This window comes from Exophiala spinifera (genome assembly GCF_000836115.1).
Source record: "Exophiala spinifera strain CBS 89968 unplaced genomic scaffold supercont1.6, whole genome shotgun sequence".
NCBI lineage: Eukaryota > Fungi > Ascomycota > Eurotiomycetes > Chaetothyriales > Herpotrichiellaceae > Exophiala > Exophiala spinifera.
In genome coordinates this window covers 2,687,248-2,706,848 of record NW_015622518.1, presented here as the reverse complement: position 1 = coordinate 2,706,848, position 19,601 = coordinate 2,687,248, and the positions used below count along the sequence as shown (strand labels likewise).

Sequence of the window (19,601 nt, the reverse complement as noted above, 5' to 3'; positions counted from 1 at the left end):
ATGTCCAAGAATGTTTAGACTCTAATGCCTTTATGGTGCCATTGTAGTTCGCATGAGTTGATACTAGTTTAAGAACCTCTCAACGTTAGAGTAGGGATTGTTGTTGGAGGCCGATCTCGCCTTACTTCGGATCATCTTCGCACTCAGCAACTGTGGTCCTGGAGGGTTAGCATGAGACCACCGAGGAAGGCTTAATAGGTGACAGAATAATTTCGCGCGGAAATCACAAGACCATTGCGCTGGTTCCGATCTTCAGATAAAGTGTTCATCATACGATATTGATTGTGTCTTACTTTGTGGTGGTACCGGAGCCTCGATAATACAACATGCCTGATTTCTTCGTTGTAGCCCGTGTTGTCGGATCAGACGGTGCTTTTCCAAAGGTATCATAACTCCCGACTTGCACTAGAATGATAAATTGACAGAGTTTGTTCACTATAGTGGAAAGAGCGACTGGTGCCGCTGTGCGAGGTTTCTGCTACGGAGCCGTACTCGACATCATACTACTGGGGGCAGGATGTCGACGGAGAACCAGATACTTTATGGGGTCTTGAAGGGTATGCTCACCCAATCGGCTTCTTCATCGGCCACCCAGCATCTGAAGTTTTCAAGCGAGAGATGAAGAAGGTGGATGAAGACAAACTTCTCCGACATGTGCAGGGACTCGGGAGCCCAGATTATGACTTGCATTACTACGACATGCATTATGGCTTCTTAAGTCGCCCGGATGACAAGAACAAGGATGCCAAAGACAGCTTTGTTGTGATTGTGCACTTTTGGTCACCTGCAGGCCGTCGCAAGCAGCTTCTGGGGGCTTTGTGCGCGGGAGCCGATCGAGTTCGTGCGGCAGAAAACAGTCCTAATATAACCATCCAAAGTTTCGCAATCCTCAAGGAATGCCTCGACTTGAACATGGCAAGCCTCTATATCAGGTGTGTACACTCACTGTATTGCGAGACGAGACGAGGCTAACATATTCGACTTGGGCGCAGATCTAGAAGTAAGCAGGATTGGGAAACCTTCCAATCTTCCAATCTATTCAAACAAATCTTGGAAGAGGTAGCCCCTACAAACGAGAAGTCGGAGATCCATCGATCACAAGCATTCAATGGCCATATTGACCAGCAGCCACCAATTGGACCAGTCTAGGTAGACAGACACAATGCAAGGATCTTTAATCAATGTGTACCCTTTCTCTCATATCATGTTAGGTTCGTCGGATTGGCATCCAGGATATTATATTGATCAATGTTCATTTATGCTCGCTATGCTAAAACGTATGTATTTGCCAGCTGCAGAGGTAGCAGATTGGGATCAGACCCGCCGGGCGGTGGTTTCAAACGCTATTGATTTCGGGATTGGTCATCGCTATGACGAAGAGTTGCAAACCGGACGTTCCTACTGCTCGCACCAGGAGCTGTCCGCGATACCTCGTGACCCTCGAGACTTCGGGAAATGGACTGGGGTTGCAGTCGCGTCGTGGGTTTTGGGAGTGTATGCGAGATTCATCGCCGGAGAGCGATAAGATGATACCTCCCGGACTATCTTCGCCCTAGTCTCATTTCGACTTTCCCGGACTGGGTTCGAGCGCCCGAGATCCACTTTAGCCAGGTCCAAGTCCGGAGGCGCGTCTGCTTTGTGGGGGAATTCCTGGGGACGGCCCCCCCAACTGATATCTAGGCAGTTCGTACTTTAATCAAAACGGACATATAATTCCTGTCCTCCTTGCCCCAACAAGTCTCTCAATTCACTTCAATCCCTTACTCTTCAGTCAGTTTTCTCCTGAAGTCGAACTCTCTAGCAGCACAACCCTCTCGCAGAACTACCATGACCGGTCATCTTGATGTCCGAGGGCTCAAAGGCCATACGAGCAGGAAGAACATCCTAGTACGTGGTCTGCCGTATCTGTTGTGAAGAAGGCTTTCTGACCCCGAATAGCTCATCATTGCCGCGACCCTCGCTAGCTTCAACTATGGGTATTCAAACAATGTCATCGCTGGGTCTCTGGCCCAGGTTTCGTTCCTTGCGAAATTCTTGACTGGATCTAATGCCACCGCGCTCATCGACGGAATCATCTCGGGGTGATTATCTCCTTCCAGCGAGAGGCAACACTCTTCTAACAGGCATTGATCAGGTTCTTTGGGGCTGCGCTCATCGGCGGTTTTCTACAAGCGTATATTTCCAATCGTTGGGGCCGAAAACGCGCAACCGCAGTTGCGGCCTGCTTTCTCACTTTGGGAAATGCCCTTCAAGCCGGTGCGGTACATATCGCCATGTTCTTAGTCGGCAGGTACACAGCTGGGCTTGGAGCTGGAATGGTAATCAGCAACACACCAGTGTATCTCAGTGAGATATCTCCTGCACACAGCCGTGGCTTGCTCGTCGGCCTTCAGGGCAACTTCATCGTCCTCGGATATATCCTTTCCTCCTGCGCCGCTCTGGGATTCCACTTCGTCAATACAGACTACCAATGGCGGCTCAATTTCGTTATTGCCACTGCCATTGCTCTCGCACTACTTGCATCCTTGATCACTCTGCCGGAGTCTCCCCGGTGGCTCGTGGAGCACGGGAGACCTGAAGAGGCTGGGGTAATCCTAAACAGCATACACAAGACAGAAGACGATCCCGATGGTAGAGTGGCTCATGCCGAGTTGAACCAAATCATCGCACAGGTTCAGGTTGACCAGAGCCTGCCTAGCAGCTGGATGCATATTATTCGAAGCCCGTCTCTCAGAAAACGTCTCATCTGCACTCTTCTGGTTTGGACCATGGCACAATCAACAGGCATCACTGTTCTTGCGAACCTTACACCACAGTTATTCGGGGCTCTCGGTTACGGCACCGTTCTTCAACTCGCACTCAGCCTGGTGTGGACTGTTTGCTTGTTTATCGGCTGCTTCTTCAACATTTACCTCATTGATCGCATTGGTAGAGTGAAGTTGATTGGTAAGAAATGCTTTCCGTGTCATGAATATGAGCTGAATCGCTAATTTCCTCCAGTCGCCGGCGGATGGGGCATGGTCATCCTGCTTGCCTGTGAATCCGCGCTACAGGCGCGCTATCTTGACGGCAGCAATCTAGCCGGTACAAAGGCTGCTGTCGCAATCTACTTCATTATTGCATGGTGGTTCACTTCTACTCTGGAGTGTACCGGGTATGTATATGGCTGTGAAATCTGGCCAACGCACTTGCGAAGTAAAGGGTCTGCAATCTCCTATTTCGGCTTCTACATCTTTTCCATCTGGTCCACGGCGCCCGCTGCTCAAGCATTCGCGTCAATTGGATGGAAGTACTACATGGTGTTCATTGCTGTGACAATCGCTCTGGTTGTTCCGTGCATGTTCTATCTGCCAGAGGTGAGTCTTCCTTGTCTGCCAACAGGACGGCACATCTTGCTAAATGCCGTTCCAGACTGCTGGAATTCCGCTGGAAGATCTTGGGGGTTTGTTCGGTGATACTGTGGCGTTGGATTTCGAACAGGCCTTGGAAGAACAAATGAAGCATGTCAATACTGCAACACATACTGAGATGGCGAAACCTGAAGCCATTCCGGTTCAGGCAAAGCGATCAACAGCAGACATCTAGGTCTGCAATTACGAGCAGGTCGAGAGAGTGACCTCTGCAACCTCCACAAGTGCCCATTTACCTTGGTAATATGGGCCATGAGCGAGAGAGCATCTTCTAAACTCAGTGCAAGGCTCTTGGTGGCATTTAAGTCGAACACCACAACAACCCATTGTGGTGTACTTGTAAAAAAAAAGCGTTTAGGAGTCTACATTATTCATGAACGAGAAACATCTCAATGTGCGCAAGTATATGAATTGTAGCCACACTACGTCCATAAGGCGAAGCCAAATGTGCACATTCTCTCATCTCAACAGCAAAGGCCGCAAAGGAAGATGCGTACGACTGGTGAAAGCCTAGCAGGAGTGCGCGCGACCCTCGTCTTCGACACCCCGAATCTTACCGCGAACCGAGCAGATTATTTGACGTGACAAGTCTACAATTACTCCCCAGCTTCTGGTCTCAAGACTCAGATGCACAGCCTCTGTTGAATGATAGATGATGCCTGGACTTTTTGCACATAGCCACTGTCAGGAGAAGCTTTCGGCTACATTACTTGTGGGTCCATGCAATAATTGCCAAGTTTATCCCTGTGGAGTAATATGCATCAAACCTTGAGGGTCCAGAGGCACCCAACTCGATACGTTCAACCTCGCAAAAAGGCCACACGACGGATATACTCCCACTTGAATTTTCCGAGTGAAAAGAACAAATTGTACATCTCCACAACGACGGTAAATCTCCCAGTCACTGCTGCACTCAGAGACCGCAGCGGTTTTACCCCAATTTGCAGACTGCAACAAACACGCAAACCTGGAAGCATACCGAAGTCGATGCGAGAAACTCATGCCAGCATTGTCCGAAGTCGCGTTTCCCGTGTTTCATCCTACGTCCGGGGTACACGGCATCACTACGACCGAAGTAACCTCTAGGGCGGGTACCGTTCTGCCGCCATATGGGGTCCACCCCTTGAGGTCGTCAATGTAGTGAGCTCTGACTGCAGCCGACGGCGTAACTTGATTCCATTGCTCAAGAGCACACACTGGATTCCTCCGGGGTCGACTAGTATATATCGGACAACACAGCGTCCGGATTGACGGAGTCGACTGTTGCCATTTCTGCCAACTCAGGTGCCGACATTCTGGTGATTGCCTCCAGGGCACCCTTGGATCCGGCGTACACCGCCTCTTCCCGAAGTCCAAACACACAACCTACGCTAGACACGTTGAATATAGGACTTGAGAGGTCTGCGGGAAGATATGGGAAGCTTGCTTCAAGGAGAAAAATTAAGACTCGAGGCGAGTGTCGCATAGATTACATTGAACGTTTGCACAATAATCTTAAGTGTTTTAAATAGAGGCGTTATTGACAACAATATCAATCTAGAACGCCTTCTTGCCGGTGATTTCGAGCTTTGTTTTTAGTAATGTGGACAATTGTGGGGCCGCTATATTTATCCTCTATATCTATCTTCGCGGGTATGGCCCTCACTTTATAATTATCTTGAAACTTTAGACATGATTTTTGGTCCTTTTAATCAAAGACTCACTTGTGTGGCCTAGAAGAATAGAAAACCTTTTTTCCTGCGAGGCACTCTTCAATAGCGGCTCCAATACCAGAGCTTTTAAACATTCCTCTCAAAATTCCTACGGCCATGTTTAACGAGAGGATTGAAAACCTAGAGCATGGCCCACGAGATATTGACAGTTGTGAGATTCCCTGAATCAATGTTGAATCAACGTGCTTGCTCAGGGGGCTTATGGCTGGCTTCAGATGCTGCATCCTATGTCACCAGGATCATGCTTCCAGTGTGCCTGGGGATCTTCTGCGGAGTAGTTTGAAACTGTTGTTATGACTTTTTAGAATCTTGCGTAGACTAACTAGAGTACCATGTACACGGTGCAAGGTGTAGATCATCAAGATCTGATTACTTTGGTCGTAACTGTGACTGAACCTCCTACTTCCCGGCGATTCCAAATTCAGGGATGTCCTCCATCTCTTTCCCATGCGCTATTCGAATTATATACTTGACTTGATCGAGGGTACTGTCGCCTAAGAAGGGAGTCTCATCCTTCCCGTAGACCTTGTCCCAGTCTGCTAAGAAACCCTCCGCAGTGTCGGATATTTTGCCCGGAAAAGTTGCCAACGTCTCGCGTGCAGCTCTATTGGCGCTGGCAGAAAACACCTCCCCGGAAGATGGGCACTCTTCTGAGCAAAGAGCCATAACGAACGGAACCACCCCCTTGTATCTGGTAGTTAGTATCGCCTTTGTGCTTGTAAGAGGAGACGGAGATGACTAACCTCCGGAGGAAAGTAAGTTCGGGTGATCTTCTTGGTTCCTTCAGACAAATCTCCCATACGAGACGCTGCGGACGGCATTATACAATTGATCTTGATACCATCTCTCTCCGACCACCTGCCCAGCTCCCTCGTGATTGCAAACACGGCGCCCTTGGAAGCACCATACGCGCAGTCTCCTCCTGCCCCGAATCCGTAGATTGCATTCGATGACACGTTAACAATCCTGCCGTATCGCTGCTTTGCCATGACCGAGTACGCAGCGCTGGTGACCATGGTCGTGCCTAGGACTGAAATCTCAAGGACACGCATAAATGCAGGTCCGTCGACGTCGTCGTGTGGACTCATTTTGCCAGTGATGCCCGCGTTATTGATCAAGATATGAACGCTCCCAAATTCGTTGACGGCAGTCTGGACGATATCTTTGGCGTCTTTCGACACGTCGCCATTGTGCGCAACTGCGATGCCACCAGCAGCCCTGATCTCATCGACCACGGCTTGTGCCCGAGTGATAGTACCAGCCTGCCCTTGTAGGTCGCCGCCGTAGTCATTAACCAAAACTTTGGCTCCCCTAGCAGCCAGGGCAAGTGCGTACAGTCTACCCAGGCCTAGGCCAGCCCCCGTGACAATCGCTGCTTTGCCCTGCACTGACATGATTGCTGTGATACCTGCAGGCTTTGGACAAGCCAAATGGTCCTTAAGCTACTTTTCTGCATCCCTTTCTTCCGTCGATGTATTCCTACAGAGATTCTTGGCAGGTAAGGTAGCGGACACCATCCTATGAAACTTTAAGAGCCAATGCGCACTGACTGCGGTACTCCACACCGAAGATGGTCCGGATACGAGGTAAACGGCACGGCAGTCACTAATTAGTCCGAACGTCTAGAATGTTTATGCGATCGACATGAAATTGCCTGAAGACTATCTCTCCACCTTCTGCCTAGCCCTGCTGCTGCTCAGTTGCGGAGAACTAGTCGTATTGACTCAAGAAGTCCAAGGCACCAGTTAGCTCCCGTTTGATCACGTCTGCGTGGAGTTCACTCCGAGGCTTCACCGACACTTCAAACTCCAAAGGCCGCACCAGATTTGATGAGGTGTACGCGTTAACATCGAGTGGCTTCTCCGGGATCTCTTCAAATTCGAAAGCCCAGAGCAATTTAGCTGTGACACGCCACATACTTCTTTCCGCGAGGTGGATGCCTGGACACATCCGGCGACCTGCTCCATACCCGTAATGATGTAAAATTGGAAGTCAGCTGAGGTCCGGAACCGAGATGGACTGGGGTGTGAACTTATCTCGTCCCTTCCAGTCAGGGCCGACTGCGTAATCACTTGCTAACTTGGCGTGACCTTTGAATCGATCCGGATTGAAACGATCATGATCAGGAAACTCGTCATCGCTCTGATGAATAGCCCAGGCGGCGAGCCAGATTGTGCTGTCCTTAGGGAAAAACATGCCCTCGTACCAGTCATCTACAAAAGTGAGCATGAGAGCCTATGTCGTAGCTTCGCTGCTCACCTTTGGCAAGTCTATGCGGGATTCCAAGATCAGATCTGAGAGAACGTTAGCAATTGGCTCTGACAGTGTGCATTATAGAGAGGACTTACGTTGGACGCCATCTGAGGGCTTCTTTGATGATGCAGTTGATATAGGGTAGTTTGTCAAAGTCAGAAAAAAGTGGTGTTCGCTCAGTTCCACAAACTGCATCCAATTCTTGCCTTGCCTTGACTTGGACTTCAGGAAACTTCGTTACCGCCAAAATAATTGTCAAAAGCATGTTTGCAGTAGCTATTGCCGCATGGTTAGCATTTTCTTTGGACCCAAGCTTCTTTTGGGACGCACTGTCAGCTCCGGCCTCAAGTAATTCACCAAACAAGTTGTTGAACGCATACTGAGACATGGGCCATCCGTCTTTCTCGTACTGGGCTAGTTTGAGGTCGACTATCGAGTCGCGGATGTCTCCTCTTTGACGTCGATTCTCTACCATCTCGCGCGCCTTGGACCACGTTGAGTCCATCAGCCCTCTAACGTGGGTCGCCCTCTTCTTCCACGCTCCGGGCAGGTACCATAAAAATGGCAGCTGTTCGACTGGAGGATTTGCGCCAGGTTCTATAGCGTCAAGCCACTAACAAAACATGAACTTTTGAGCAGGTCTTGGAAAAGTTCTGCCTACCTGATCAACAAACGAGTAAAAGTCCTTGTAGAAGAACGAGTCGAAATCCTTGGCCCGAAATCCCCAAGCTAGAATGGATGCCACTGATGAGGCATAGAGACGAGCGTAGTCGAACGCTTGGTTCGGGTGTTGGACGAGGTTGTGCATGAACAGGATCGATCTGGGAGAACCAATCAGTCCATCAAATCACCAGCTCCATCCACAACAATCATACTCTGCTTCTTGAACTCTGAAATGCTTCTTGTCCAGATTCTGGGGATTGAGATTTCTGGTAATGACCGAACGTTTTTCTCTCCAGCCAGGTGTGGCTTGCTCAAAAGTCATATGACATCCTCGACTCATGAATGTAGGTACAGCAAGGTACGGCCTTTCCGAGTAGATGCTGCCTTTTTGGTCGAGGAGGGAGTAGATGGCCTTGCGATCTGCTAGTACAATCATTGTCGAGTTGAAAACCTTTAGAGAGTATATTTTGCCGTATTCTTGAGACCATTCGTGGAACCTGGGGACGAGTTAGCCCTGCACATCTATGGCTGGATCTCCTTGAAGGATAGGCAACTAACTTCTTCCCCAAACCGGTGAGCGGGATTTGATGAGCGTTTCCAAGAATCGGTACAGTCGGGGGTCCTGGTGGAAGTCTAGGGTCTCGTCGACCGGTTCTCAGTAATCTCCATAGCCCGAAAATGACGGCCAGGGCGATAGCTATATGCAAGTTAATAGTCATGATGGTAATCAGACCTTGTTCGAAACTATTAGAGTGACGCAAATGTCCTTTAGGTGAGAGGTGATTATGTTTTGAGATACTTATATCTCCGCCAGCAATCGGAATTGGGCTCGGTCGAATTTACACGAGGGCGAATGGAGATGTAGAAACCTTGTTGTAGCCAGACCTCGGTCACAGAAAATGGCATTCAGTACGAGACCGCTTGGCGGTACCCCATGATGGTCGGTCGGTTTGCTCTACAGCATAAAGTCCGGAAGAGCCCCAGAGGAGCGGAGATACTCCGGAGCGTTTTCACTTGATTGATGGTTACTATGCAAAGATTGACTCCTGGAGTCGTGGCATATCAAGACAAGTCTAATGCGCGGACTGGACCCACAGGTCCGGTACATGCCTCCCCAGTCGCGGCCGCAGTCTTGCCACTGTCGCACAAGACCATTTGGCCGTTGATACATGAAGAAAGGCCTGAGGCTAAGAACAATTGTACGTTGGCAATTTCGACAGGATCTTGAAGCCGATTGTAATAATACTCGGTCGCCTTCAAAAGTCCTGCTCGCTCAAAGAACCACATATGATTCTGCTTCAGTTGCTCCTCGTTTTCTCCGCTTCTGTATTCACCTTGCTCTGCCTTTTGAGAATTCGTCAAGATGCCACTTTTAGTGAAGCCAGGAGCCACGCCGTTTATACGAATGTTGCTCGATGACAATTGAACCGAGGCAGCGCTAATCAGGCCGTGCAACGCAGTTTTGGCGATAGCTGTACGCAATCAAGGAAGTTAGATCCAATTACAAATGTAACGGACGCATTTAACTGACCATAAGGTAGATCGCTATAGGAGCCGAGGAACCCAGCGCATGAACCGGTGACCACAAAGACACCGCCCGGGTGAGGCTTCTCTGTGGACGTCACCATCATAGCCTGACTGCCATATTTAACACCAAGAAAAGCTCCACGGGTCATAACATTGACTTGACGGTCGTAGTGGCTCATCTCAGTGTCGTTAAGACTCCTAGGTTGGCGAATATTAGTCAGTGACGCTACTGCGGCGCAGAGTGCCTGAAAGTCGATACCTGTAGTTGGCAAAACCAGCATTCGCAATGTAGAAATCAAAGCGACCGTGAGCCTTGGTAATCTCCTTGACTACCTTCACAGTTTGCTCCTCACTTGACACGTCAAGCTGTTTCCCTTCAATAATCGAGGTGTATCCGGCCTTCTTGCATTCTTCCCGCAAGGACTCGATGGCATTTAGGTTCAAGTCGCAAGCATAGATGGCTTTGGCTCCTGCAGAGGCGAATCTCTTGACACATTCTCTCCCGATACCATATGGAGTTCCAGCTCCGGTAATCAATCCGACCTGGCCCTGAAGTAATCCAGAATTCGACGACATGACTACTCTTGGGCATCTGGAGGGTTTGTAAAAGTTGCCGGCAGAAACAGCCCTTTATACCGAATGGAGTTTCCACCTCAGCATCTTTTCAGAATCAACTCTTCGGACTAACTCACTTCGACGGGCAATGGGCTCCATGTTAGCCGAGGTGGTCCCCACCCCGAAAGAACTTCGCGAAGACGCAGACGGGAAATGCTGTGTAGCCATTTGTCACAGGGCATACCTCTACACAAATCACTAGCCTCTTTAGTATGATGATTTATGTGTACCTAGATATGCGACACTCGACCCCGTGCGGTTTCTCCTATGTAGCACCAAAGACGCCTTTCGTATCCTTGCCCAACGACCAGATCTTCTTCAACCACATGTGCGAAATCCTCCACCCTTTTTCCGTCCGCTGGAACTCGAACCGATATGGTCCACCAAAGGCATAATTGATCTCAGGTTTCGATGTATCGGGAGTTGCACAAAACCAGAGATATGCGGTCCCAGTTGCCTTGTCTGAACCGTCGACCGTGAACTCCATATTTGTCATCGTGTGCTGGAGCCCATCGAAGACTTGTTCGGCGCTGGCTGCTTTGGCGATGTTCTCCTTGCCCACGATGTCGCCCCAGGATTCGAAGGTCATGATGGCACCCTTATCAATATAGGTATTGGCGTAGCCCTTCCAGTCTTTGGCGTCTGCAATTGTACAATATCGATTGAGAAGTGTTTGAAGCTGATCCTTGTCCTCCAGGATCTGAAGACGTCTTTGAAGTTGTGCAATAATGTCGTGGCGATCAGCCATAGCGGAATAGGTTTCGTCTAAATTGGCTCGTGGGCTGTTTGGGCTGTTGAGGAAGTGAAAGCCAGGGTGTTCCCCCCAATTTTCCTTCCTACACCAGCGTCTCGTAAATAATATATCTCCTAGGACGATTTGGAGATCTTTTTGCGAGCTAAAGTGCATGGGAGATGAGGCACAATCGCATTGTGCATCGCACGGACCATTTACCAACGAGCGAAGTCAACCCGATCGTCATTTCGGTCCTTTGTAGCAATACTTTGTGGCCCGGGGCATTATTCAATACAAAGCAAATCAAGAGGGAGAGTATGCTCGGCAAAATAGCTCCACAGAAGGATTCGCAAAGCTTGCACCACCAACTCTAACTCCTTGCTACCTCCCGGTTTTGAGGATTCGGACAAACTCCGCTGAGAATGTGGTGGGTCTAGAGTTTCTGTTGGTACACGACCACCATATTTAGACAGCTTAGTGGCGTAAGGATGGGATATATTGATTCTTCAGGCACTAATAGTTTCGTCGGACCACGGTTCATCCAACACGATACGATTTATCTCAATTTGATGCAACGACGATGAAGGGCAAAGTGTTTGCTGTAACTGGCGCAGGCTCAGGAATTGGTAGAGCCACCGCTGTCCGGCTCGCTGAATTAGGGGCAAGAGGCATTGCTCTCAGTGACCAAGACGAGTCAGGTTTGGTGGAAACGCAGAAGTTGTGTATGCTTATCTGTTACCCGAGGCAGTGCATTGCGATTGACGACGTCAAGGTAGCCAGTACTCAGCAGAAGTCAGGATCACCAGAGTCGACGTTAGTAATGCCGAACAGGTTCATGTTTGGCTGAAGGACACGATGGAAATATTTCAAAGGCTTGATGGAGCTGCCAACATTGCAGGCATGGCAGGAGGGGACGGTCAAAGCACTGAGTCGATTGTATGTATGCTGGATTTCTTACATCCTTGACTCTGCGCTGACATCGGGATAGGACCAAGCAGCGTGGGAAAAAATGCTGGCGGTCAACCTCACAGGCGTGATGATTTGTATGAGAGCTCAGCTCCAGCATCTTATTAGGCCAGGAGGGGCCATCGTCAACGTTTCAAGTACTTCGGGGCTCCGAGGTTTACCTAACAATGCAGCATACGCATCGAGTAAGTTTGGGGTGATTGGCTTGACTGAATCCACGGCTGCAGAGTATGGCAAGCAAGGAATCAGAGTAAACGCTGTTCTACCGTATGTACTGGCCCCCGAGTGGTGCAGACAGTCTAATCTCCTTTTCACAGAGGCCCGATCGACACCAAGATCTTTCGTGAGGGGGAAGCAAAGGGTCTTTTTAACGCGGACATTGTGAGTGCTGGTACTTTGATGGGGCGAATGGGCCTGGCAGAAGAGGTGGCCAAAGTAATTGCTTTCTTACTGAGCGATGATGCCTCGTACGTTACGGGCGGTGAGAGATATCGTCTTGTTCTACACGCTCATACTGATCACGGCCATAGCACGGTGGACTGTAGACGGTGGGTATTCGGCATGCGGTTTCTACAGGGCAGGCTGAGTGGAGTATGTTCAAGTGCTTTTGTGAGTTCAGGTACTACTGAGACGAGATGGCCTCTGCGCGTGGCGCTGTACATAGTATGTCAAATGATATACCTAACTACGGGTTACCATGCACAAGTTTCAGATCCACGATATGCCATGGAATCACAAAGACAGCATAGTAGTCCTGAAGCCCATCGATGCAAGCCCTGAATGTCGGTTTCTTCTCAAACTCTTCGTGGTGAGCCTTCGACACTCAGTCAGTTCATGCCACTTCAAAGTCAGGAGAGATACCGGGCACTTACGTCAACAGATTGCCAGTTGATCAGCAGCAGCTGGTCCTGGGGGTTTTCTATCAATGGACCGATGAAATGGCCTTCACATCCTGGATCCTCGTCCAGAATTTTCACGACGATTTTTCGAAACTGAGAGTAGTACCCCGAAACACCGCCTTCAACAACTTTTGTCAAGGCTACTTCAATTGCAGGCGAGTCGAGAGCGTTCAACAAATGAGTCTTGTCGTTCAAACCAGTAGGGTCGATTAATACGTGGTTCGTCCACTCGATGCGACGACCGTTCATGGCAGGCTGGATTGCTTGGTGGAAGTCGGCATATTCGGGGCTAGTAAAAAATGCATGACTAGCAGCGAGACTTTCCCAAAGTATCAAAGCAACCTGGGTGTGGCGATCTTCGTGTTTCTTGCCTCTCCATAGTGCTTTCAATCCTCGGGCTCTGTGGAAGTTAAGTATTGGGGTCATACATTGTGTTCCTGGTCTTACTTACCTTTGCAGTATGTTCAAAGATGGGGCGAGATCTTTGTTGATTTCATTTTCTGTATGCACTGGACGGTGCGGCACTATTATTAATTGAAGAGCGTTTTGAGCTGAAGCCATATTACAATCCTGTGCTTGCCGTCGCTTTGGACTGTTGGCTTTGGTCGTGAGTGGGTGTACATTGTATATCACAGTTCGATCATGGCAATCTGTGGGTAGATGTTGCCGACCGACCAATCGTTCGGCCTCAGTAACCCCCTTTCCAGCTTCTGAGATCTGCCCGCCCAGCGAAATTCCTCCGGAGCCGGCCCCACTCAAGGGCTCGGGCAGAGGACATTGAATTTCCCCAGCCCGTTGGTGGACTACCCTTCGGCGGATTGTGGACATGATGGTCTTCCGGAATTGAAGCTCTGACAGCACGTTTGCAGCTTACAGTCACAGCCTGAGCATTATTTGCGTATGGCTTTGAATGTGGCCAAAGTCGGGCACGGCACCGCTGGCTAATTGTGTGGGAGTTTTCTATCTCTTGGAAGCACCTCCGAGGGCGGCCTTGGGTCTTTCATGATGATCATCGTCTCAGGTGCTAGTCAAACGTAATAACGGCTCTGCCAATTAGCCTTCCATCTCGCAGTGCCTGGTACGCTTCAGGAATCTTGTCGAATGGGAAGCGGTCGACGTCGATCTTAAGCTTCCCTTCTGAAGCAAGATAGCACACCTCCTCGAGATCTCTGCGTGTTGATCCTAAGCTTATGGCAAATTCACAGCTCGTTGCGATCTTATTCCACCCCACTTCCACCGAACCCATATCCATCCCAACCAGGACAACTCGACCCTGTGGTCTAGACAGTTCCATAGCCATCCTCAATGTCGCAGTGTTTCCTACGAAATCGAGGATACCATCAATCCCCTTCCCGCCAGTTTCGTCCAGAATCTCCTTTGTGGCATTTGGGCCAGCCTTGAATACGCGCTTGGCTCCCAAATCCCGAGCAATCTGGATGCGGCTCTCATTGGTATCAACCGCGTACACCTTAACACCCATCAAAAGCAAAAGGAACTGGATGGCGTAAGATCCCAGTCCTCCACACCCGATGACTAGTGCTGATGATCCGGGTCGCAGACGGTCCTTGATCGTTCCAACAGCGTGGTATGCCGTGACCCCAGCGTCTGTAAGCGGAGCGTACTTGACGGGATCCTCGTTACCAATGCTGACGAGCTGGTCACGGGGACAGAGCATGAACTCTGCAAGACCGCCATCGAAGCCAGAGCCACGGGTGATTTCGATAGCTCCGCGCTTATATGTTTCGCAGTGTTGCTCGACGCCACGGATACAGAATTCGCAGTGCGAGCAGTGTGGCATGTGGCGGACGGCCACTCCCTCACCCACTTTCAAATCGGTAACACCCTCTCCTAGCACCTCGATCACCCCAGCATTTTCATGCCCTAGAGTGTAGGGAGCATCAACAGCTGAGGCATACGGATCTGTACCTGGCAACGAATCGACCATGTCAAGATCAGACCGACATAAACCTGCGGCTTTCATTCGTATGAGTACTTCTCCCTCTTTGGGTGAGGGAACTGGCACTTCGCAGTACTGCCCAGGTTTCCCGTATTCTACCAGGCGGAATGCCTTCATCGTTTCGCCAGGCATTGTGCCGAGTATCGCAGAGAGCTCTGCTTATGTTTGCGTGATAATACCTCTGCTTGTGTGAGAACTTAAGTGCATATAGTGAGACCTTGACTCAATTCGTAGATGAATTTTAGGAACGGGGCGAGGGTACAGGTGATTATTTCAACCCTATGTCGATCCACGTTATATCCGGAAAGGCAATGTGCATGCCATGGACTCCATTCAGAACGAAGTCCAAGTCAAGGAGTACAAAATAATATTGTACCTCTGCTCCAAAGAACATAATGAAACGGTTGCCGAAATTCGTCCGCCAACTGTGCTATGGAGCGAAATTCGATGCGCAGAAGAAAGATCGAAAGATCTAATCAAGCTAGTCTCGACCCTGCGCTCGAATGAGATCTCTGCACCAGTCCTGACAGCCGCACGAAATGCTCCCGGTCATCCGGCTGGCTTGACTTGGCTGTGATGTTGCCCGGGCCAGAAAATCCAAGCCGAGCATGTCAGAGAACTTACCAAACGGCTGGTCCTGACACTCAAAGGTGGATGGGACATTTAGTCTCTCCACGATCGCTGCTAAGGCTGAGAAACTCGGGTTCAAAGTTTTGGTGGTATGCCAAAAAGCCCACTCTTAGATTGATTCTTGAGCACTTCGTCAGGCAATAGAAACAACACCATCACCACCACCACTACGATGAGTGGGGATATTTTTGATACTGCAGGGACGGAAGTTCTCCGACCAGCATATTTGGCACATGTTGTGTTGAGGACGCCAGACGTTGATAGCTTCACTGCCATGACGGATTTCTACGTCAAGTTCCTCAACGCCAAAATTACATATCAGACCCGAGTTCTTAGCTTCCTCACTTACGACGAGGAGCACCATCGCATTGCGATTGGCATCTTTCCAGAGACAACAAAACGTGTGGGAAAACCAGCAGGTCTTGCCCACATAGCATTCACATACAAAACACTCCAGGATCTTGCGCTCTCGTACCGTCAGAGGAAAGATCTAGGCATCGACCCCTTTTGGTGTGTCAACCATGGACCGACGACCAGTCTCTACTTCCACGACCCAGATGGCAATGAGATTGAAACCCAGGTGGACAACTTCGACAGTCCACAAGAAGCCACTCTTTTTTTCGCCAGCAAAGAGTTCGAGGATAATCCAATTGGGGTCGACTTCGATCCTGAGAACTTAATCCAGCGTCTAAGGAGTGGCGAATCGGAGGAATCTATCAAGAAGCGACCAAACATTGGGGTCAGACAAGGTATTCCAGGCTGGTGATGGTTGGTGGTTACTGGAAACCACGGTGGTAAATTAACAGCGAAGTCTTGTAAGGTCGTAGCTCAGATAGTATTCCATAGCGTCCTCGTCCTGTAACTCTAGCAGAGAATGGACACAGAAGCGTTTTCTTCACCCACGCCCGCCTAAAAGATTACCATCCATATGGAATAGTATAATCACGGCGATGTTGCATCGACTGATCTGATATCCTACATAAGAGCAGTGGCTATTTCAAGTTGACGACTCTATGTTTAGTTTAGATCTTGTAGTAGAACTCCACAAACCCACTAGCAACAATAACATTACCGAAAGACACTGCTTTTCATCCCTTGTCAGATTTGTGCTCAATAAGGCGGCATAGTTCCTCAGAAATTGGTGGATATTTAGACCTGCTCACCATATAGAGCAGTCTCGCCTGAGTGGTAGAATCGGTGCACTGGGGAACGATCCTCACTTTCCTATCCATACACTTGCTCCATCAATCAAAGGGCCAGAATAGCCAAAGTGCCAGAATGGCGAACTCGGGTGTGACTGGCACGACATGTGCTATCAACCATGTTGCTTTGTCGGTCGACGATCTCGACCAGGCTGTTCAATGGTATACAGAAAATCTGGGATTTTGCGAAATCATTCCCTCAGCTTATATGGATCGAGAGAAAGATCCTAAAGGAATCGTTTTCCGAGGTGTGTCAAAATTGCTTCTGTACACTAGTGGTATTCCATCAAGGAGCTTCGCTAAAGTTTTACGTCGATGCTTATACGAACACTGACTAATCATTTCCCTCTACGTCAGTGTATGGTGGCGAGCTTCACAAAGTCAAAGTGGCATATCTTGAAGCTTCAAACAGTGTTGGGTTCGAAATATTCCAGTTCATTGATCCGAAATCTGAGGCAGGGACAGTTCAACAGCCAACACGCTTCGATGCAAGGTCTTGGACTCAAGGCGGTTTCTTTCACGTTGCCGTGACGGCAGCTGAGCCCCAGAAGCTGGCTAGCAAGATTGAAGATGCCGGAGGGCGACGAGTGGGAGACGCCGTGACCTTATCCAACGGCCATACGGCACTCTACGTGCAAGATCCTTGGGGCAACGCGATCGAGATCTGCTCCACGAATTTTTTCGACCTGATCACATCTGCAAATCGCCATGGCTAATCAGTCAATGGCGAAGGACCTACCTGAGAGATGATACGAAAAACAGTAAGCCCATACTGTTATGACAGGGACCAAATAGAAAGAGAGGGAAGGAGTTGCCTACTCGCGAGGCCACGTCTCTGCGGTCTACATATCTCTATCTCCAATAGGTGGCTGACGTGTAATGGTGACAAGATACATTTAAGTTTGCACGGGGCTACCCAGCTCTGATACTAGTTCAGTTAATCGGACGCTGAATTTTTGGTTCACGGTGTCGTAGTTAACTCCTTAAGAACACTCTCGAGCACTCCATCGACGTTATCTGCCTCTGATACGGCCGAAACCAGGTCCGCTACCATTTTGGCGGTGGCTTTCTTAGATCGAGCCACGAGCAAGAGTGCGTTGTCACACAATTTGCCAATCCCATAGTGGCTATCCTCGGCTGAAATGTGTTGTATCTCCCGCGGCTGGTTGCCTTCCGCTGTCATTCCTCGGACGTCAAGACTTATGAGAAGAGAGCATTTTGGGATCATCAAGGCACTGAAGCAATCTTCTAGATCTTCCACGTCCGGGAACTGTGCCAACGCATTCTTCTCGTTGCGCACCCGACAGGGTAGAGTTAGTTGCAAGACTCGACCCTTCCTGAAGACTTCCCTCGAGAGAAAAGTGTCGGCCACATCGTCTATTGAAATCCACGTGCCAAATATTGAAACACACATGACAATGATGGGTGAGGTGTCAGTTCCACAACCCTCTAATCTGTACGGGACGACGTTGTTGTCGCGAGTTGCGATATAGCTTTCGACTCTGGGTCGAAGCCCAGAAAGTGTTCGAGTCATGCCATCAGGACTGACAAACTCGTCAGCCGCGGAGCGATACAAGGCTGAGAGATCCCGCGGAGCTTTGCTTTGAATGTAGTGCAGTTTGTAGGATTGCCTCCACTTACTTTCGACAACGTCTGTCAACCACTCTGTTTGGATGGCTATCTGATGCTCTGGTCCCCCTATTGCCGCGTCATGCGCAAACTCGTTCAACGTCAAGTATTCTATGGCAGAGCAGCCGACAGCCGGTGCTTCAGAGGGTTGGTCGTCAATTACAGATGTGCGATATCGTCGAGTTCTTTGCCACCCAGGTACTTTGCATAATGGAGGGAGGTGGTCTTCCACATACCAACGATCCCATTCCTTTTCGGCCTCTGCCGCCGGCAAGTCGCTTCGAAGACGAACTCTTACGACCACCAAGGTCTCCGCGTATGCCGAGGCTGCATCGCCCAGATTTTGGCTGTCTTCGAGTTTGACGCCACCCGTACTCGAATCCTGCCTGCCGTGGCTAGCCACAAAGTCGTAGTACCTTCGCGACGCTGAAATTTTCTGCATCACCACCCTTTCCCGCCACGACTGAACATCAGGGTTCAGAAGTCGCTCATAAGTCGGTTCCTTGAGTTGTTTCATGTCGTTGACCTCGTAAAGAGCGAGCCACTCTGGCGGTTGACGTGTAGTTGTCCCAGTGAGTGCCTCATGTTGCTCAGTCGAGCGGTACCGATATCCTGTCTCAAAGAATGGCAGTCTCATGCGCATAGGAACATGTTCGTTATTGTACCAATCATCACAATCTTGGGCTGAAAGGTCCGGCTGGAGTGCCATGGGCACCATCATCAGGCCCGGGATCATTCTTGCGGGTTCAATGTGTATACGCTGGGTCTTCTGTTCGTTGAAGACCAAAACTTGATACCTGTGTTCTTCTTTCGCCGTTGATCATGCGCCCATCCCATGACTCTGATTATTGCTAACCCAAGAAACCACAGCCATGGCTCTATTTTCCCCCACTTGACTGCTGTTTTCACCCACCCGCCCACCGTTTTCTGCCACAGGTTGACGTGCGTGGCCTTGTTTCCTGTCCTCCATGGTTGACAGACCCAATCATGTCGACCCCTTCACAGGGTCCACACTCACACTCAGAACCAAGTGCGTATGGAGTCGTTGTGGAGCTCAACTTTCCATCCATCTGGTCACGCATACCAATAAGACACTAGCCTGGGCTTTAACTCCAGGGGTGAGGGCGGGTTTCGTCAAATATTGAGCGAAGTTTGACCGAAATCGTTCCGCCAATAAACGTTGGACCAAGATGTGGTGACCTTGGCCGACTTCAGGCCTCGTCTGGTGAACCTTGAATCGATGGAGTTGGCAAAATGCAGCGGCGTACAGCAGAACCGCGAAAGCACGGTCGCGGAAACTGCAGCAAGGACTGTACAGAGTAAGGAAAACAGAGCATGGTGGTAATGTGCCATCTTTTCTCTCGGGCTCGCGATCTCTGTGCCGGACCTGTGGATTTCTCGGCTA

The 19,601-nt window shown here is 49.7% G+C and overlaps 13 protein-coding genes across 13 annotated transcripts; 5 read left to right on the top strand and 8 right to left on the bottom strand.

Annotated features, from left to right (window-relative positions):
- Positions 1-326: 326 nt before the first annotated feature.
- PV08_08953 (uncharacterized protein) lies at positions 327-1,149 on the top strand (the record flags this gene model as incomplete). Its single annotated transcript, XM_016383275.1, has 3 exons — positions 327-383; positions 442-932; positions 993-1,149. The coding sequence occupies 3 exons, from the start codon at positions 327-329 to the stop codon at positions 1,147-1,149; spliced, it is 705 nt and encodes a 234-aa protein (XP_016233978.1).
- Positions 1,150-1,827: 678 nt separating this feature from the next.
- Positions 1,828-3,585, top strand: PV08_08952 (uncharacterized protein; the record flags this gene model as incomplete). Its single annotated transcript, XM_016383274.1, has 5 exons — positions 1,828-1,887; positions 1,939-2,081; positions 2,135-2,946; positions 3,001-3,356; positions 3,412-3,585. The coding sequence occupies 5 exons, from the start codon at positions 1,828-1,830 to the stop codon at positions 3,583-3,585; spliced, it is 1,545 nt and encodes a 514-aa protein (XP_016233977.1).
- A 1,936-nt stretch (positions 3,586-5,521) lies between these two features.
- Positions 5,522-6,516, bottom strand: PV08_08951 (uncharacterized protein; the record flags this gene model as incomplete). The annotated part of the gene is made up of 2 exons (XM_016383273.1): positions 5,522-5,806; positions 5,866-6,516. The coding sequence occupies 2 exons, from the start codon at positions 6,514-6,516 to the stop codon at positions 5,522-5,524; spliced, it is 936 nt and encodes a 311-aa protein (XP_016233976.1).
- A 316-nt stretch (positions 6,517-6,832) lies between these two features.
- On the bottom strand, positions 6,833-7,039 carry PV08_08950 (uncharacterized protein; the record flags this gene model as incomplete). The annotated part of the gene is made up of 1 exon (XM_016383272.1): positions 6,833-7,039. The coding sequence occupies one exon, from the start codon at positions 7,037-7,039 to the stop codon at positions 6,833-6,835; it is 207 nt and encodes a 68-aa protein (XP_016233975.1).
- Positions 7,040-7,114: 75 nt separating this feature from the next.
- On the bottom strand, positions 7,115-8,757 carry PV08_08949 (uncharacterized protein; the record flags this gene model as incomplete). Its single annotated transcript, XM_016383271.1, has 7 exons — positions 7,115-7,335; positions 7,382-7,416; positions 7,471-7,651; positions 7,706-7,988; positions 8,037-8,196; positions 8,251-8,535; positions 8,597-8,757. 7 exons carry the CDS (start codon positions 8,755-8,757, stop codon positions 7,115-7,117), a joined length of 1,326 nt encoding a protein of 441 aa, XP_016233974.1.
- Positions 8,758-9,100: 343 nt separating this feature from the next.
- Positions 9,101-10,141, bottom strand: PV08_08948 (uncharacterized protein; the record flags this gene model as incomplete). Its single annotated transcript, XM_016383270.1, has 3 exons — positions 9,101-9,510; positions 9,570-9,763; positions 9,825-10,141. 3 exons carry the CDS (start codon positions 10,139-10,141, stop codon positions 9,101-9,103), a joined length of 921 nt encoding a protein of 306 aa, XP_016233973.1.
- Positions 10,142-10,445: 304 nt separating this feature from the next.
- Positions 10,446-10,928, bottom strand: PV08_08947 (uncharacterized protein; the record flags this gene model as incomplete). The annotated part of the gene is made up of 1 exon (XM_016383269.1): positions 10,446-10,928. The coding sequence occupies one exon, from the start codon at positions 10,926-10,928 to the stop codon at positions 10,446-10,448; it is 483 nt and encodes a 160-aa protein (XP_016233972.1).
- A 565-nt stretch (positions 10,929-11,493) lies between these two features.
- On the top strand, positions 11,494-12,465 carry PV08_08946 (uncharacterized protein; the record flags this gene model as incomplete). The annotated part of the gene is made up of 5 exons (XM_016383268.1): positions 11,494-11,635; positions 11,686-11,849; positions 11,902-12,146; positions 12,197-12,360; positions 12,410-12,465. 5 exons carry the CDS (start codon positions 11,494-11,496, stop codon positions 12,463-12,465), a joined length of 771 nt encoding a protein of 256 aa, XP_016233971.1.
- A 99-nt stretch (positions 12,466-12,564) lies between these two features.
- On the bottom strand, positions 12,565-13,606 carry PV08_08945 (uncharacterized protein; the record flags this gene model as incomplete). Its single annotated transcript, XM_016383267.1, has 3 exons — positions 12,565-12,693; positions 12,752-13,178; positions 13,230-13,606. 3 exons carry the CDS (start codon positions 13,604-13,606, stop codon positions 12,565-12,567), a joined length of 933 nt encoding a protein of 310 aa, XP_016233970.1.
- Positions 13,607-13,802: 196 nt separating this feature from the next.
- On the bottom strand, positions 13,803-14,867 carry PV08_08944 (uncharacterized protein; the record flags this gene model as incomplete). The annotated part of the gene is made up of 1 exon (XM_016383266.1): positions 13,803-14,867. One exon carries the CDS (start codon positions 14,865-14,867, stop codon positions 13,803-13,805), a length of 1,065 nt encoding a protein of 354 aa, XP_016233969.1.
- Positions 14,868-15,537: 670 nt separating this feature from the next.
- Positions 15,538-16,131, top strand: PV08_08943 (uncharacterized protein; the record flags this gene model as incomplete). Its single annotated transcript, XM_016383265.1, has 1 exon — positions 15,538-16,131. The coding sequence occupies one exon, from the start codon at positions 15,538-15,540 to the stop codon at positions 16,129-16,131; it is 594 nt and encodes a 197-aa protein (XP_016233968.1).
- Positions 16,132-16,643: 512 nt separating this feature from the next.
- On the top strand, positions 16,644-17,283 carry PV08_08942 (uncharacterized protein; the record flags this gene model as incomplete). The annotated part of the gene is made up of 2 exons (XM_016383264.1): positions 16,644-16,815; positions 16,925-17,283. The coding sequence occupies 2 exons, from the start codon at positions 16,644-16,646 to the stop codon at positions 17,281-17,283; spliced, it is 531 nt and encodes a 176-aa protein (XP_016233967.1).
- A 245-nt stretch (positions 17,284-17,528) lies between these two features.
- PV08_08941 (uncharacterized protein) lies at positions 17,529-18,932 on the bottom strand (the record flags this gene model as incomplete). Its single annotated transcript, XM_016383263.1, has 1 exon — positions 17,529-18,932. The coding sequence occupies one exon, from the start codon at positions 18,930-18,932 to the stop codon at positions 17,529-17,531; it is 1,404 nt and encodes a 467-aa protein (XP_016233966.1).
- Positions 18,933-19,601: the final 669 nt, after the last annotated feature.